The sequence below is a fragment of the Saccostrea echinata genome, unplaced genomic scaffold (genome assembly GCF_033153115.1).
Source record: "Saccostrea echinata isolate AGI-Se365-2 ecotype Australia unplaced genomic scaffold, CSIRO_AGI_Sech_v1 ptg000014l, whole genome shotgun sequence".
In the NCBI taxonomy this organism is placed as follows: domain Eukaryota; kingdom Metazoa; phylum Mollusca; class Bivalvia; order Ostreida; family Ostreidae; genus Saccostrea; species Saccostrea echinata.
Window position 1 is genome coordinate 14,361,115 of NW_026889763.1, and position 19,326 is coordinate 14,380,440.

A 19,326-nucleotide genomic window follows, 5' to 3' on the forward strand; every position below is an offset into this window, starting at 1 on the left:
TTTTTTCACTTTGCGTACATGGTTTATAGCGCAAGAGAAATCTATGTGTTGAAAATCATCAAATTCTGAGAACCCTCATGATTCACCTTTTGCCTGATTCTTACAGAGACTTGTACTTAAATACCTTTTATCACCTTATTCAAAAAGTGTCCAGTGATTTTGAATGTACTCACTTTTTTGGAAGATTTCTGTGGAGCAGGTTCCCCCTCAAATCGTTTCTTCATCTCCTGAATTTTGGACGACTCTATTTTTTCAAACAGTGGACTGGGCTGAAAAGCCACATATCATTCATTAATTAAAGTCAATCAATTATCTAAAATTAAAACTAAGTTCTGATTTTTCATGATCATTTATCTTACTTTAAAGATGTTTAATAATTTTAAAATCATTCTTTACATTTAGCACAAGTTCCATGGTAGTAAAGGGCTAGCCATTGTTAATCTGTATGTACCTTGCCAATTTTATGTCCTGGAGGAAGATGGCACACAAACTCTCTGTGGATGATGTTACATTCTGCTGGAGTCTTTAGCTGATCCTGGATGGTGGCACTGACCATTGGCATGTACGGCTGGACAAGTACGGACAGAAGAGTTGCCAAGTTAGCTGAGAGACTGACCACTGTACCAGCTCGAGTTCTGTACAAAACAAAGCACAGTAAAGAGTAAATGTTTATAAATCCTTGTTTCTTCAAGTAAATTTTTTCATTCTATTTTTTTTTCTCTTCTCTCAACCAAAGTACCCTTCTTACTTGTATGTTTGGCTGCCTTTCACCAAATCCAAGGTTTGTTGGTCTGTGGTATACCTACTTGTCTGTTTGGCTGCCCTTCACCAAGACCCAAGATTTGTTAGCCTGTGGTATACCTACTTGACTGTCTGTTTGGCTGCCCTTCACCAACACCCAAGATTTGCTGGTCTGTGGTATACCTACTTGACTGTCTGTTTGGCTGCCCTTCATCAAGACCCAAGATTTGTTAGCCTGTGGTATACCTACTTGTCTGTTTGGCTGCCCTTCACCAGGACCCAAGGCTTGTTGGCCTGCATGTATTGGTTCCCCAGCCTTGATATACTAAGGATATTTCTGATCGAGTCCCTCAATCTGAAATCAATGAATATGGAGGTACATGTTATACAGCTTTTCCCAAGGAAATCAATTTAATCATCATTAGATATTTGAGAAATACACCTTCATAAGTCATCTAAATATCCAGATAGATGTGATTAATTGTAATGATTCATTTTACCAGTTTTAAAATTTGATATCTATTAATAGTTGCTATTTTAGTAATTCTTTACAGAACCTCAGGACTCTAAGTATTGGCACATGCCTCTAACGGTGAAATCTTACTTGATTTGTTCCATGTTGTCTATGTATGTCTGCAGTTCTCTGTTGACCAGAGCCAACAGGTTGAAGTCTTCTTCTGTCAAGTTCATTTCCTGAACCTGTCCTCCAAAGTTATTACTGACAAACATTAATGCCCTGTATTATAAAGCAAAGAAAAAAATGTCAGTATCAACACGTTACAGTAATGCTTTAAGTGGTAGCCACCTTGTCTTTTTTAATATTATACAATTATTGACTTTTGATGAGGTATACATGTACTTGTGACTATATGGACCTGGTTAGGTATTGGTTGACCAAGGCAAAAAGCCAAGATTAACCGATACCTGTCCACACAGCACAGTTAAGGCTACAAAAAGGAGGCGGGGCCTAATTTTTACGGGAAATATTAACTATGACATCGCACGATACTATCAATCCTTAAAAATACCAAAACATGAAGTGATTTGCAATTTTAAACTGTATGAGATGGTTAAACTATATCAAAACTTATTATAACATGCGTTTTTGTTGTTAGTTAATTCCCACATAGTAAGGTTTAAACAAGTCACTGATCGCACTGCACTTGTCGATATGATGTCATTCTGTAAAACTTGACGCAGTTTGTAGGCAGTGAGAGGTGGATCAAGTAATATTTTCACAATGAAGAAATGTATTTCATAATTAAATAAAATAGTTTGCAGATTTTTAAGAGGCTCTGTAGAAAGAAAAACAAAAAATCACCTGTTGATGAAGTTTCCCAGGTTATTCAGTAGTTCGCTGTTGTTTTTCAGTTGAAAATCATCCCAGCTGAAGCTGCTGTCCTATAATGTTAGATGAATACTCATAATTAAAGTATTAGTAGTATTCCCTGCATCAAAACAAAATGTAGTTGTGAATGGAATTCAATAAAAACATAGGCTCTTATTATTTATCAATACTAAACTTGAATCTCCATATTAAGCTCCAGAAAAAAAAAATGTTTCAATTCTTCCCCTCTGCATGCCCCTCCCAATTTCACTCACTATATCTTTATGAGCTCCACTCACCTGTGATTCTGGTCGGACATACAACAGGTAAAATCTGAAGACATCAGCAGGGATTCCTGTCTCTTTGGCCTGGTGACCAAACACCCCTGTCCCTCGACTCTTGGAGAACTTTGTATCCTCATAATTCAGGTATTCTGTAAGAAGACTGCCAAATTAAATACAAGCCATGTCTATAGAACTTTGTTTCCTCATAATTCAGGTATTCTGTAAGAAGACTGCCAAATTAAATACAAGCCATGTCTATAGAACTTTGTATCCTCATAATTCAGGTATTCTGTAAGAAGACTGCCAAATTAAATACAAGCCATGTCTATAGAACTTTGTATCCTCATAATTCAGGTACTCTGTAAGAATAATCCCAAATTAAATACAAGCCATGTATATAGAACTTTGTATCATCATAATTTGGTACTCTGTAATAAGACTTCCAAATTGAATACAACCCATGTCTAAAAAACCACTGAAGATTTTTATTTCAAGGATTTTTTTTAATGTTTGCTTTGTATTAATAAATCTATTAATTCCAAACAAACCATGTCTAAAATGTTAGAGTAAATTTTCAATTATTTTAAGCTGCATGTATTTTAATGAATTCAGCTAAATTTTAATCACAGATATTGTCAATATTTAAAGTGACAGTACAGCGCATCTCATCGAAAAACTGACTAGATAAAATTTTCCGACAAGATTTGGAATTTTTTTACTACTCATAAATGTATAAACTTTCAGAAAATTACAACTTTTACAATTAAATAATTTGGATTATTTCATTAAAATTAATAGTTATTTATGGGACGTAAATATATATATCGCAACATGTTCGGGGTTCCACATTCCATGCTATGCACGCATGCGTAGTTTTCATAAACAAAACAGCATGGTTAGAGAGGGAATCCCGGTAGGCCTGGTCGACTAAAAATAAAAGAAACTGAAAATAGAACTTGTAAAAGCAACTTTCCTGACTAAAATTTAGTTTGGGGATTAATATAATCACTGGATAAGGAAGAAATGAGAACTCGGCGACACTCAAGCAGGGCTCTCGAAGGTTCTATTCGACAGGTTTGTTGATACTTGTTATCATTTCTTATTTTCCCATCGCTTTCAAAGAAAAAAAAATATAAGTGTAAACTCAACATAAAAAATACATCTTTGACTTATAAACATTGTTGCCATTTGAAATGCTATTTTTTTTTAAACCGTGCAGAAAAATATTTTGTTTGACATTTGCTGCGTTAACGTATGATTAGTTGGTTTTCCTTTCTCGGACCCCAATACACAAAACGTCAACATTTGTCCTTTTTATTCTGTTAAATTCGCCTGAATGCAGACTAAAGTCTTTACGATTATTATTTTAGATTATTTTGTTAGAGAGTTATGATAATTTGTGTTTTTGAAAATTGCTTTCACCTAATATTCATTATAACTGTAAACTCTACAGTGTAGGCACGTGCCGTTTTGGAATTCACGTGGTACAAATAAACAGATCTAAGATTGCTCCAGTTCGTACGACCCTTGATTTTCCGGATTTTCTTCATATATCTTCTTACCTGTAGCTGACATGTGGTTCACGATTGTGTAATTATCATCAGCTCCCAGCAGTGTGGAGGGGAATATCACAGAGTGAAAAGGAACGTTGTCTTTGCCCAGAAAGTTAAACAGCTCAACCTGGAAATAAGCACAGGTCAATAAAATTAGTACATGTATAAAATAAACAAAATCTGCACCTGGAAATAAGTACAGGTGTATAAATTATGTTTATATAATAAACAGAAATATGTACAGCTTCATCTGAATATACATGTAAGTACAGGTGTATAATTATATATACAATATACAGAAATATGTACAGCTCCACCTGGATATACGTGTGTACAGGCTTACAAGTACATACACTTAGAACCGGATCCATGTATAAGTATAGCCATACATGTATGTACACAAAAAATTGTAAAGCTCTTCCTGGAAATAAGTACATGTGTAAATACAAGAAATTATACAAAAAGAAAGTAGTACAGGTCCATCTGCAGGATAAAACTGGTGTATACATTCTGTACATGTATATATACATGTACATTTATACATTTGCTGATTCAAAGGTTATTTGTAATTTTTATAGTCAATTTGATCTTCAAAGTCAGCCTTCACTTTTTTGCACATGTACGATTTGAAATTGTTTTCAAATTACTTTCATAATGAAGGGATTTAAATAATCTAAAGTTCTCCATTGGAAAAATTATATTCCAAAATTCATTGTTTTACAAAAATAGAGCAATCAGAAAAAATGATACTAATCACTAAAGTGAAGCATTATAAAATTAATTTAATGGAGAGTAATTTCTTTATCTCTGGTTAATACAATTAAGCTATATTGGATAGACAAGGTACATGTACACAATTTTTATCCTGCAACCACCATTTGCATTGACTGATTTAAGATAATCTAATAAACCAAAGCTATATTCGGTCAATGCCAAAATATAGCCTTGTGCATTCCGACGCTAAAAAGCATTGTGACATCATATATTTTGCATTTTTTATGCTATGGCTACATAGTTTCAACTGCAGAAATGTGTCTAAATTTGTAAAAAAAAAAATAGCTTGTTTTGGATGTCAAATGTAAAACAATGTTGCAGGATAAACAGAATACAAGATAACTGTCTTGAAATATAAGTGATATTTGTTTACACGTTTTACCCTCGCCCAAATATCACTTATACTTCAAGACAGTAATCATGTATTCTATTTTTCTGTAGCCTGTTTACATTTTCATCCAAGGCCTCCCAAGTCCACATCCATATAAATATCAGACAAGATAGATCTGTTGTTACCTGTTTCGGGTTTTTCCACCACTTTTCCCACTGGTCAGTGTAACAAGCTGTGGCAGATATGTATCCAATCGGGGCATCATACCATACGTAAAACACCTGAAATAAGTCAGTACAGTATTTAACAATGGTAACTAATTGGGGCATAATACCAAACATAAGACACCTGAAATAAGTTTGTACAGCATTTTGGCTTGGAGAATCAGATCTTTTACAACAATTTACTTTGTCAATGAACCCCTTTGTGAGTACAGGAATGACCTATTTTATATTTTGTAAGACAACCCTTCTTAAGGTTCTGGAGTGCCCTATTTTACATCTTATATTCTAAGTGTACCCTTCTAAGGGTACAAGAGTGCCCATTTTATGTCTTACTTTGTCAATGAACCCTTATATGGGTAAAGGAATGCTCTATTTTACATCTTACTTTGTCGGTGAACCCTTATAAGAGTACAAGAATAGTCTAATTTCCATCTTACTTTGTCAGGGAACCCTTCTTACTGTACAGGAATGCCCTATTTTACATCTTACTTTATCAGTGAACCCTTCTAAGGGTACAGGAATGCCCCACTTGAGATCTCGACTGATACAGCGGGGTTTGAGTCCATCCCTTAACCATGAGTTTGTTATCACTCGAGCATTGTTTGTCCAGATCCCTTTATCAAACACTGTGTTAAGGTGAGTCTGAAGCTTACTCTCAATCTGTAAAGGAAATTGTAATGATTTGTTTTTTACATACATGCACATGAAGCTCTCAATTAAACTTGAAAAAATTCATTTTATCAATTTTGATTTAAATATACATGTACATTGTAATTGCTAATGTGTGACAATTTTAGATATATTTATGGCCAAAAAACTTGTTTTATCATTGATGACATACATGTGTACCCAATCAAAACTCTGGACATACATGTATCTTACCTTTGGTAAGTCCAGAAACAAGTGTTGTGAAGACTTGACCATCGGTATTCCTTGACAAACTTTACATTTGGGGTCCCTTAGATCAATAGCGTTCAGTAATTTCCCACAACCATCACACTGGTCACCGCGAGCGTCATCATACCCACAGAGTGGACAGGTGCCCTCCACAAAGCGGTCAGCCAAAAACCTGTCACACAAAAATCACATTATCCAACACCGTCAATGGTTTCTTATAATTAAATGTGTGAATTAGCCTTGTTTTTTGTTTTGGAGTTTGGTTTTTTTTTTTTTTTTTTTTTTTTTTTTTTGCTTTTTCAATAATAATACATGTATATAACATTTGCCAGTACAAGTCTGTTGCAGATTTCAGAAGTATTTGTAGAATTGTACACTTTGACACAATTGCTTTGGGAACTAGGACACACTTGCCTCAGACATTTTTGACATTGCAGTTGTTCTATACTGTCCCTGAGTATAAATCCATTATTTTCTAGCTTCCAGAATATCTCCTGGGCAATCCTGTTCATAAGTTTATTATTTTTCAATAATTATGCATTCATAACATTACCAAAATTTAATGTTTTATCTTTATAATAAAGAAATTAAAAAGTTCAGGTTTCATCATTATGGTATTATGGTTTGTGTGATAAATGTGCTTTTGTCATGCTTGTTATTTTAAAAAAAAAGCAAGTCTAAAATTTAAGAAATGGTATTTTTTTTTATGTGTTTACATGAGTATTCAGTATTATTTCAACTTCTGGTTTTCTAACACACTAAAAAATTTGCTGTCATTACTAGCTGGTAAACTTTGATCATGTCCATTCATACTTAGTCTGTTCTGGTATAGAAGTACGGCCGAATTCATCAAAGGAAATGTTGAACCACTCGTAGATTTCCGTGTGGATTTTGTTGTATTTATCACAGATTTCCCGCGGAGTAAGACCCTCCTCGATGGCTTTTGTCTCTGTTGCTGTTCCGTATTCATCTGTCCCACAAATGTACAGGCAATTGTAGTTCCTCAAGCGACAATACCTGTTACAGTAATATATTGAAGAAATGCAAGTCTACAGGAGTAAGGGTTTTTTTTCAAGAATTCCAGACAAAAATGATTTTAAAATGATTTAAAAAATTTATATTGATCCAAATAGAAAACATTTTAAGATTAAAATAAACCATGCTTTTTGGAACTGTCTTGCTTTCTTTAATGGTAATAAGAATACAAGTTATATTTTTCCTATGAATCATGTATCACTCTTTAAATAAATGCAAAAAGAATGATTCACATTCACATATCTGATACATAAAAGAGAGCAAGTTTAATTATTTCTAAAACTGATGGATACAAACCTTGAGAAGACATCAGCACTAAGAACACAGCCAATGATGTTACCAAGGTGAGGCACATTGTTTACATAGGGGAGAGCACTTGTGATCAAAAGATTTCTCTCCCCTGAATTTGGTAAACTGAAAATAAGACAATGGATTTATTTATTTTTTAGCATGCATTTTTGCATGCAGTATAAAACACTAAAAGAAATCAAAAACAAAAAAAATTGTAAGACATTTAATTTATCACAGACTAAGTTGATTTGTCTGTAAATTTTCTGACATTTGTTTTCTGTCTACTGAAAGCTTTGGGATAATACATTTTACATATGACCACCTTCCTCTGATGCCATTCACTCTGTTACTGTACTTACATGGGATGTTTCCTCTTTCTGGGTAGAAGACACTTTGATTTGCCTGTCCTCCAGGATTCCTTTGCAGTCTGAATTTCCTCAGGTGATGCTTCTTTTACAAGCTTTATAAAACGAGTCAATGAAATTTTGTATTAGTGTATAAAGTTTGATGAGAATATCTTGAATAGTTTCTTTCAAATTGAAATCTAAACAAGAGGCCCATGGGCCACATCGCTCACCTGAGCACATTTGCTAGGAAAAAAAACAAATTGGTTCAGTATTGAAACGTTTAATTGGGGGGGGGGGGGGGGGACTGGGACTTGAAACTACCTGAGGATGCTTCCACATCAATAAAACAAATGGCTTTGCTGTTCTTGAGCAGAAGATTTTTAAAGATTTTTTCCTATATATTCCCTTGTTACAAATTTGATCCCCCATTGTGGCCCCTCCCCCCCCCCTCGGAGAAGGGGGGTCATCATTTGAACAAACTTGAAGCAACTCTACCTAAGGATGCTTCCAATATGACTAAACATGGCTTTTCTGTTCTTGAAAAGTTTTTTTTCTTAAATATTCCTATGTAAAACTTTGCTCCCTCATTGTGGCCCTATCATATCACGGGGGAGGGGGGTTATGATTTGAACAAACTTGAATCTACACTACCTGAAGATGCTTCCATATCAATATTACCAATCATAGCTTTGCTGTTCTTGAGAAGAAGATTTTTAAAGAATTTTTCCTATATATTCCTATGTAAAAATTTGATCGTCCATTGTGGCCCCACCCTACCCCCGGGGGTCATGATTTTAACAAACTTGAATCTACACTATCTGAGAATCTTCCATATCAATATGACTTAACAAGGTTTTGCTAATCTTGAGAAAAAGATTATAATTTTTTTTTATATATTCCTACATGTATGTAAAACTTTGATCCCCCATTGTGGCCCCACCCTAACCCTGGTGGGTCAGGATTCGAACAAAGTTGAATCTACACTATCTGGGAATGCTTCCATATCAATATGACTTAACAAAGCTTTGCTGTTCTTGAGAAGAAGATTTTTAAAGATTTTTCCTATATATTCCTATGTAAAACTTTGATCCCCCATTGTGGCCCCACCCTACCCCCAGGGGTCATGATTCGAACAAACTTGAATCTACACTACCTGAGGATGCTTCCATATCAATATGACCAATCATGGCTTTGCTGTTCTTGAGAAGAAGATTTTTAAAGAATTTTTCCTATATATTCCTATGTAAAAATTTGATCGTCCATTGTGGCCTCACCCTACCTCGGGGTCATGATTTTAAAAAACTTGAATCTACACTATCTGAGGATGATTCCACATGAGTTTCATCTTTCCTGGCCCAGCGGTTCTTGAGAAGAAGATTTTTAAAAAGATGGTATTAATTTTTCACTAATTTGTAATTATCTCCCCTTGGAAGAGCACATGGCCCTTCATATGAACAAACTTGAATCCCCATAACCCAAGGACACTTTGTGGCAAGTTTGGTCAAAATTGGTTCTTGAGAAGAAGTCGAAAATGTGAAAAGTTTACAGACAGACGGACGGACGGACGCCGGATGAAATGTGATCAGAAAAGCTCACTTGAGCCTTTGGCTCAGGTGAGCTAAAAATTAGATATAGATGAAAGATTCTCACCAAATTATGTATAAGTGCATAAGCTTACATGAAAATATCTTAAATGCTTTCTTTAAAACTAAGCAAAATGCATATTTAAGAAAAGTGTGGTCAAGGTCAACAGTTTTTGATGCAGTGGAATAACTCTCACTTATATGTATCAACATATTAAGTTTGATAAAAATATCTTGAATGGTTTATTTAAAACTGAGCTAAACACTAATTTAAGAAAAGTGAGGTCAAGGTCAAAAGAAACCTCAAGGTCAAAAATGTTGATGCAGTTGAAAATTTAATATCAGTATTATTAGATTATGAAAGTTCAAGAAAAAAATATTATGAATGGTTTCTTTAAAACTGAGCTAAACCAAAATATAAAAGTGAGGTCAAGGTCAAAAGAAAAATCAAGGTCAAAAAAAGTTGATGCAGTTGAATAGCTCTCAGCAGTATGTATCAGCATATGAAGTTTGATATAAATATCTTGAATAGGTTCTTTAAAACTGAGCTAAACACTAATTTAAGAAAATTGAGGTCAAGGTCAAAGGAAAGGTCAAGGTAAAAAAAAATGTTGATAAAAATATCTTCAATAATTTCTTTGAAACTGAGCTTTGAACTGAGCTAAATGCAAAGTGTGACGGAAGAACAGAAGGGTGGAAGGATGGAAGACAGGCATGACAAACTGTATATGCCCGAGCCATATTCATGGAGGGCATAAAAGTTATTTAACAGGAAATTACATAAGTAAATTTACATTTAATTCGCTAAGATGTAGAAATCATCCTCTTTTTGTTAAAATCTGGTTTTCTGTGAAGTTATAACTAAGGAGGCCATTTTCGATTTGGTACTATGCATCAAATATTTATGCTAGCTCTCCCTACATATCAGCTTGGCTTCAAGTAGAGGCTACATGACTGCTACGCTTTTGAAAATGCACCCCAGTAAAATTTGTGGAAATGTACATGTAATAATGTAATTGAATTACAGAGAAAATATTTCATTTTGATGCAACTTTTTCCTTGTAAAAATTTAAAATGGAGCTCCAATCACCTATCTTCATTGGAATGTTTCAATGCAAGTATATCCAATATTATAATTGTAAACAAAGTTTGCGGAGAGTCTCTCTAACTGCTATACCTACCAGACTTTCCTCAGCTGTAGTATTTTCTGCTGGTTTTTCCATCTTGCCTTTCTGTGGCTTTGCCTTTTGGACTGGTTCTTCTGACCTGGTCTCCTGCTCCAGAAGAGGAACAGGCTGAGCACTCAGTGAACCCTGTAACAATACACAAACACTGCAACAATTAACACTCTATACGTAAAATCATAAAATACAGAGCTATGGGGCACCATACTGATGTCTCACATAAACACAGTGGATATGTTGTGTTTGGACATATTGATGACCATTATTTACCAAGCTAACAAATGTTGTAATTTTGTGTTCAGTTAAATTTCATGTATAAATGTTAATTATAAACAGTGACAAAATTTTGCATACAAATCTGAAGTTTGTTAGACAGATGACATAAATTGTTTATATATATATTCATAATTTACCTTTAGACAGGTGGTATCTTCCCCAGGTATAACTTTAGATAATGCTGTCTGACAACATGGCAGACTGTTCACAGAGTTAAACCAAGTCTTGATGTTTGAGTACTGGCTCTCCCAACCTGCCATACAAAGAATACAATGCTATTAATTACAATATATTTGTAAACTAGATCAGGAATATCACATTTCTTTTATACTTATTTTAGTCTCTATTTATCCTTTAAAATAAATATCAAGATTCAACCTTGTCAATTTTTCATTGACTGTTTTAATTTTTTTTTAATTCGTAAGTTTTCTATATCCTTTTCATTGACTTTCATCTCTTTGGTACAAACAGACTGAGATAAAAAATCCTGATTTATATGTACTTATACTTATTTTATTCACAAATCACAATTTGAAAACTGGTCTGTGACAGATAATGTTTGCAATTTTTTTTCTATTTCATAAACTATTTAAAGTCTTCAACTGTTTGGAGACCATAAATATCTGTGAGCTAGTGTTGCTTGCATATCTCCCAGATATTTCTAAAACCTGCAAAAAAGTTGGTTTGCAGAATTTAAAATGCTGTAGATATACTTTTTTCTGCATGGGAATAATCTATGCTGTGTATGCAGTCAAAGATTTTTCACAGAAATTTGTCATTGCATACTTTGAATTTAAGACATACATGTCAAATGCAATCTAAGAAATTTGTGTAATTTGCTACCTGCAGATTGAACGAAAATTGAGATTCCATGGAATTATGACCCCATGGAAAAAGTATGGTTACGGTACCTGAGACTGATTGAAGTCCTAACCTTTAATTTCTGCAGTTCCCTTAAACACTGGGAATAGTGAACCCCACAGAACCAGGTCAGCTGCAGAGTCCTTTATCTAAAAATATTACAAGTACAACAACTCACAAAATGAGCTGATACATATCAGGTACAACAACTCACAAAAACAGCAATGTTTTATCTAGAAACATAGCAAGTACAACATGGTACAGGTATCAAAAATGGACATCAACAAATCACACACAAAAAAAAAACATATACGAGGGTTGTCCCAGAAAAACGTGAACTTTTTGGATATTTCAAACACTAACTAACCAAAATAAAATAATTTTTTGCACCTGGTTGGGAAATGAAATTTTTGCTTTTTTGACAAAATATTATAATGCTGTTATGTCATTTGCTTGTAAAAGTAGCTTTTAAAGGTGTCAAATATTGGTGCTCGGCAAACGACAATTTTTTGAGTTTTAGATATAGCATTGTCAGGGAAGTTTTCTTTATTACCAGTCTATACGGGAGTGAAAAAAATTATATCCATAATAACTCTATGATCTGAAATACTCATGTGTAAAAATTCATATATTTAGCATCACAATTGACAAAAATATGACGTTAGATGCAAGAACACCTTTACTTAGATACTGTCAAAAATAGTGATGTCGGGCGATAATGCGGAGCCCCAAATTATCAAGCAGTACTGTTGAGCGGGATACGACTTCTGTCCATACGGGGAAAGATATGTAAACGATGGAACGTCACAAATATATATCTCGGAGACAGATTTATACCTAGTTCAAGAGGTCTGCGGATGGCTTGACTGGTTATTCGATGGAAAAAGCATTTGGTAGACCAACAAACTGAAAATTCAGAAGCTGGACGTCATACATGGCCGTTTAACTAGGCGAGCAGTTAGGTAAACTTATGACCTGGGTTGGGAAATTGTTAGTTTATTGAAAGAATTAATTCCGCGATCTTTTGGAAACTCTAATTAATACCTGAGACGAATAACTTGGTAACTAAAAGAAAATTAAATACAGTGTCGAATTTATACTTCAAAGAAATTTTATCAGACGCAAGATTCCATAAAAAATTCTCAAACGCCACAAGTTACATTTTGACGTTGTCAGTGTTGCACCAACAACTATTTTGTAAGATTCGTTTACCTGAGAAAAAAATGTTATTTATAGAGATAATTTATTGAAATTTTTATGCATTATTCAAAAAATGTTGATTATAGCGTACATGTATGTCAATTTTTAAATTATAGTATCAGTGAAACAAAAGATATTGAAAATGTTGGCGTTTTTCTGGGACAACCCTTGTACATTGGTTTTTTTCTCAAGCAAGCACTGAAAATTCCTAGAAATGATAATGTGATGTATGTCAATCACTTAATGGTGGAAGATAGAGATATTCTTCAAGTTAAACAATATCAAGTATGTACATGTATGTTAAATGTATAAATGAGCAGGAAAAAAAGTATACGGCATATGAACAAGTGACTACGTTATGATAGGTAAAATTACCTTAGACAATGATTTACTTTTGAGTTCAGCATTCAGGAACTTGAGAAGTTGCTGTATTCTGTTGAGAGACTCTGTGTCTGGTTTCTTGTGAACTATTACACTGACAAGGTAACGGACTAGGTAAGGCTGAAAAACAAATAAAAATGTGTTTACCCAGTAGGATATATTACTGTAACAGTATTTCACAAATGAAGTCTCTCATTTAAATCTCTGACCGTGACCTTACCATGACCTACTGACCTGAAGCTGTGAACTCTCCCACTCCAACCACTTGTCTACATTGTGGTCATCCTCTTCTGACTTCTTGTTTAATACATACCTGGGGAAAAACAAAACAATGAAGACAAAATATACAGAATTTTATCAATTATACACTGTACATGTATTACATAAGTCTGACATGGAATTCTACAACACTGTCTGAAAACATTGATCCTCTATTCAGAATAAACTGAAATAAAAAGTCACAAATTTTTTTTGAGCTTTTCTCTGTGACAAAATTCTTTACATTAGCACAATAGCAGCAAATAATTTCAACTGAAGTCATCCTACTGTAGAATTATACATACTTTATAGTAGGGATGGCAATCGAATACAGAATTGCTAATCGGTTAACCGCAAAACGTTCCGACCGATTAACCGGTTAATCGTATTAAAATACACATTTTCTAGACATATTTTTTTTTCATGTAGCGCTATACATGTAAAGCATTGTCAAGAAGACTAAAACAGACGTTAGAATTGAAGTTACAAATCTTCTGTTACCTTTATCAGGAAACTACGTGTACATGTATTTTCTTTCAATTTCAATAGTCAAGTAGACAAGGAAAATAGACAAGGAAAAATAAGGAAACCCATGAAACATGCCCGAGAAATCAGACATTGATAATTTTCCAGAGCAGAAGTTCATACTGCATCGTCACTATGATCAAAATTAATTCGGAATAATTATTAACTTTCACTTAATTTACATTGTTTGTTTAATGCTTTAATTTGATAGATAACGGCAAAAGATAGACATATCAATTCAAAGTGCTCAACGATAATTTATTTAATATCATCAAAGAATTAGAGGACTGTCGTGATAACTACATGGTGTTTCAACTGTAATTAACACTTCACAAACTGACCAATTACCCCGCGATCTCAATCAGGAGAGTCATAATTACCGCCGAATCAGCTTAAATAGATATGTGAAAACGTTACATTATCAACGTTTATGCAGAGGTTTCTTTTTTAAAATGAATTTGAAGAGAACTACGTTAAAATTTACATATATTTTATTTTTTTCCGACTAACCAATTACAGATTTTCTAACCGATTACCGTCGTTCCGACCAAGTAATCGGTTAACCGGTTACAAATTGACATCCCTACTTTATAGCAATCACTCTGTTAAAATTGTTAATTAAGATAAAAACCCAAATCAAATAAGCTAAAAAGATATCCAGTTCCAGGAATTTTCCTAAAACATGTCCCTGATACAATCTGATAATTCCCCATGAGCTGACATGAGAACTAATATGATGCTGGCATTTAGAATCAGATAGAGGCACCTTGAGGTGAAATGAAAAAGAACCTGTAGGCAAGGTTGTCTTTAAGACCCAGGGGCCAGGGAATTTCCCCACCTATAATGATGTATTTCCCCAGTTATTCTGATATTCCCCTCAACCCTCTGTTAGGGGAGGAAACCCAGACCCCATCTACTTTTTTAATGTCCCCTGCTATTTCAATTCTTAGGGACAACCCTGTGTAGGTACCACTTATCAAAGTGTGCCATCGCCTGTAGGTTATCTGAGAACTTACCTGGTGGCAGCATTAGGTGAGAAGAGGAACCTCTGGGGACTGACCTCTAGGACAGGTAGGGAGGGATTGGACAGGTATGGAACCACACGATCTGTAACAGGAAATGTTTATATCAGTCAGGGCAAGCAAAATCAGTTGTGTAGTTCTGTTCTCCACACTGATTAGCCTAGGAAAGAGTGTAAGATCAGCTTCTTAGTTCTACAATATACATCTACCTAGAATACCTGCATTGTCTCATATTGACAGGATTTTGTCCAGGTGAGAAAATGCAGGTACCTTAACATGTGTTACACCAGGGGAAATAATACTTTAGATTTCTAAAAAAAATCACACAAATGATTTCCAAAGCTGAACATTTTAACTGAATCATCAAGATTTAATCTTAAATTGGTAAAAAAAATGACTTTAGGTTCTTTTTTCATTCACACACATTTAGTCACAAAACATAAAAGATCAAAGGAAATCTACCAGCTGAACAAAATGAAATGTTGTACTGACAAACATTAACAATTTACAGGCTGGTCAGTAATGGTTTACAAACGTGATCACGAGACATGACATTATAGGTGAAACATTTCCCTTCACGCTTGATTCTTTCTATAAATAATTATGTCATTTCCAGTTTTTAAGGATCCAAAATATAAAAGATTTATGAATAAGATTTATTTTCCTTTATCTTTTCATACTGTAGGAAATGAAATAAAAACATAGATATGCAAAGGACCCCCCCCCCCCAAAATATTAACTTTGAAATTTTGTAATCAAGGATTATAAAATATGAACTTATTAATAAAATATCATATATCAAGTTACCATCAAGATAATTAATACATGACAGAATTTTATTTCTGTAGTATTCTTTTCTCAATTTAATTTATGGTTATCTGGCAGCTACATGTATATCTATATCATTTATCATCAAATAATCATTTCTTACAAATAATATCTATAAGCTATAGTATATTAAATGGTTTTATGAAAATATCAAAATCTGAAGCTATTTCTACTTGCCAGGGTAAGGTGTAAAGGATGAATTGTTCCATGTATTAAATAAGTCCTTGACACGAAAAATACACTCAAGTAAAAGTGACAGGTTATTATATATAATATGCCACTGAAAACTATTAAGCTACCTAAAAATTATTTCAGAAATCTAGTTAAAAAAAATTATCTACTGAAAATCAAATGATCATCAATTTATTGCCTTCAGCTGCATTGATTTTGAAAATAAGAAAAGATGACTTGCTAACAGTACTGATATTAAATAATTCTTTGTGTACATGTTGCTAAAATAATTGTTCATTCCTTAAATGCAGATACCTATATAAGGCCATTTCAAGTTATTCTTGTATGCATTTATTAATTTAGAATGTTAGACACCCCAAATCTGAAAACACACACTGATATATTTGGCTCAGAAATTGTATTTTGGATTTACATAGTTTCCTTCAATATTTGCCTAGAATATATTGAGTTAAACCATAGAAGCATATTTTCATTTTAAGTGTAATTATATCATTATTTTATTACAATTAGTATAAAGAAGGATCCTGATACAACATTGAAATAGAAAATTTATGACTGAAGTGGGAATCATACCCTGGACCCCTGCAAACAGCATTGAAAGTCAGTTAGTCAGTGCTCTAACCATTGATAGGGGTGAAACGATACCCCTCCTTCACGATACAATACGTACCATATAATTTTGTTTTGGTACGATTATTTTCAAAATGATACATTTTGATGGAAAGAAATCAAATTCAGCGTACTTCCATGTTTTCTTTTCGTAAATCTAGCCACTTAATTTATGTGCAAATTGACCAGAAGAAATTGATTAATATGATTTGACTGTTAAAGATTATTTAAAAACTATCAGTCCTCAAATCTTAACATTTTTAATACTTAATTTATGCAGAGTAAGGTGTTTTACCTATATTAAACCTGATTGAATAACAATCCCAATTGAAACATGAACCGGACCGAAAGTGGAGATTTTGCACCGTGTATCAAACCGAGAAAAAATACCGCGCTGAATTGATACCGTGGTGAACCATTTCACTTCTATGTAACCAATGAGCTATCCAGGCTATTATCCACAATCCAAACCTCTACATTCCTCCCTCAACGGCACTAAATGTTACAGGAAAGGAGGAAGTTTATGACTGGACCAGTAATTAATCAAACCCAGAACTCTTGCATTCTAACAGGTCCGGCACAATCTCTTGATTAAGCTATATAGCTTGATTTAGCTATATAGCTTTATTAAGCTATTCAGAATAGCTTGATTTAGCTATTTAATCACACTTTTTTCTCAAATGTGTTATTTTCCAAGTATGCACAAAAAGTCGCACCTTGGTGCAGTGATGATATTCAACCTTGAACTCTTATGAAAATAATGCATGTAAAAATCACTCATCAAATTGCATCTCCTAAAGAGACTTTGTACTCAAAGTTCTAAAAGATTTGGGGCTATACAAAGCAATTGATACAGTTACTTCTTCAATGAAATTATAAAGGAGGCCAATTATGGTCAACAAGATAATTGATTGGTAATAATTCATTACAATGAGAAGCAATCTTACTTATCCATGCCTCACTGCACACAAGGTAGTGTACAGTTACCCAAACAATGGAAATTCATCTTTTGCTTGAAAGTATTCAAATGCTGTAATGTTTGAACTGTCTTTGATTTGGGTTGTTGATTTGATAACCCATATTACATATATGAATAGTCAAATACTTGCGACTTTTTGTCTATTTTGTACATATAACATTTTTGTGAAAATCTGCATATAAATAGCTTTATCAAGCTATTTTGAATAGCTTAATAAAGCTATATAGCTATTTCAAGCTATATAGCTTAATCAAGAGATTGTGCTGGACCTGTCTAAGACAGATGCTAAAACAACTGAGTTAAATCAGGTCGATACCCAGAGTCGTCAATACCCAGGATACCCAGGACCCAGATAGCACAAACCAGTAAAGAGAAGTTTCTTTCATTTTTTTTTCTATTTATTTTTTTTTTTAAGGGGGGGGGGGGGGGTATTTAAGAGTATTTTTTGCAGCAGGGAATATAATATGTAATGAAAAAAAAATAACTGCCGCTGGTTTGAGAGATTATTTTACACTAACTTCGACTTTTTTCCACGTATAATTCATTTCAACAATTACTTTATGTATTGATATCTATACATAGCGATTATTAAATATTATCCAAACAGCCAACCGTCTAGTAAACAGCTGACAATAAAGACATACTTTACCTTCATGTCCGCACTTCTCAAGTGTATAACGAAGCCCAGTTAACTCCAGAGCTGCTATCACTTTCAAAGACTTAAAATTTCCTTGATCTGTAAACAGTTTCATTTTCTTTAGTGATAATGATCCGGTTTCATCACCCAAATCCCATTGACTTGAGTTTAACGTAAAATATGTCTGCGCCCACTAAACACGTTAGTGAAAAGGACTTCAAACCCGATCGAAATTAAAAAAAAAAAGTGTGTGAAAAAGAGATCTCGTTTCACGGTTTTAATAAGTTAGACAAAGTACGGGGGTTAGAGAGGAAACCATTAATATATAGAATCCTTTTTAAATAAAATGATTAAACCAGAAAAAAATCACAAGTAGCAAGAAGGGTGAGTGGATTTTCATTTGATGTATGATGTATCAATCTAAATTATGAGATGCAATTTAGGCTTAATGATATGCATAAGACTAAATATTTTCCACATATATATACAGAATATGCACGCGAGGAAAAAAATGAATACAGAGTATATGTCCCGTACCCCTAGGTACATATTCACAACTTCAGGGGTCCTGAGTCAACACGCAACGTGTTGACTTAGGACTCCTGACCACATAGGCGCTTGGTTCCCGGAGGGTGTGTTTTGTGTATTATTTGTTTTTCTAGTGTGTCTAAATACACTCATAAAAATAAAATTAAAAAAAATCGCTGAAAATATCATATTACAATATATAAAAATCTTTTTATAATTATACAGTAATATGATATTTTTAAAACGTGCTAATTTCAGCAATTTTTTTAAAAATTTTAATTAATGAGTGTATTCAGACGCACCTAGAAAAAACACCTATTACACAAAACACACCCTCCGGATACCAAGCGCCCATGGATGCCCTAGGTATAGAAATTCCACTTTGCAGAATTACGTTTGCACGGGTAAGAACTTACGCTGGAAAACGTAACGTTTGACTTGGCATAGTGACGTCATAAT

The 19,326-nt window shown here is 33.7% G+C and overlaps 1 protein-coding gene across 1 annotated transcript in view; it reads right to left on the reverse strand.

Annotated features, from left to right (window-relative positions):
- The window catches only part of LOC133186790 (methionine--tRNA ligase, cytoplasmic-like), a 32,278-nt gene extending 13,763 nt beyond the window's left edge, over nucleotides 1–18,515 (reverse strand). The window contains exons 1-21 of the mRNA XM_061322104.1: nucleotides 18,352–18,515; nucleotides 15,089–15,179; nucleotides 13,524–13,602; nucleotides 13,284–13,409; nucleotides 11,782–11,857; nucleotides 10,985–11,100; nucleotides 10,569–10,700; nucleotides 7,817–7,917; nucleotides 7,464–7,580; nucleotides 6,945–7,148; nucleotides 6,546–6,635; nucleotides 6,117–6,303; nucleotides 5,724–5,894; nucleotides 5,196–5,291; nucleotides 3,915–4,032; nucleotides 2,368–2,501; nucleotides 2,063–2,142; nucleotides 1,346–1,477; nucleotides 992–1,096; nucleotides 452–635; nucleotides 174–269 (exon numbers count right to left, since the gene is read on the reverse strand). Of these exons, the coding sequence (XP_061178088.1) occupies nucleotides 174–269; nucleotides 452–635; nucleotides 992–1,096; nucleotides 1,346–1,477; nucleotides 2,063–2,142; nucleotides 2,368–2,501; nucleotides 3,915–4,032; nucleotides 5,196–5,291; nucleotides 5,724–5,894; nucleotides 6,117–6,303; nucleotides 6,546–6,635; nucleotides 6,945–7,148; nucleotides 7,464–7,580; nucleotides 7,817–7,917; nucleotides 10,569–10,700; nucleotides 10,985–11,100; nucleotides 11,782–11,857; nucleotides 13,284–13,409; nucleotides 13,524–13,602; nucleotides 15,089–15,179; nucleotides 18,352–18,454 (2,538 nt within the window). The 5' untranslated portion in view covers nucleotides 18,455–18,515. The remainder of the gene's footprint in view (nucleotides 1–173; nucleotides 270–451; nucleotides 636–991; nucleotides 1,097–1,345; nucleotides 1,478–2,062; nucleotides 2,143–2,367; nucleotides 2,502–3,914; nucleotides 4,033–5,195; nucleotides 5,292–5,723; nucleotides 5,895–6,116; nucleotides 6,304–6,545; nucleotides 6,636–6,944; nucleotides 7,149–7,463; nucleotides 7,581–7,816; nucleotides 7,918–10,568; nucleotides 10,701–10,984; nucleotides 11,101–11,781; nucleotides 11,858–13,283; nucleotides 13,410–13,523; nucleotides 13,603–15,088; nucleotides 15,180–18,351) is intronic.
- Between the last annotated feature and the right edge of the window lie 811 nt (nucleotides 18,516–19,326).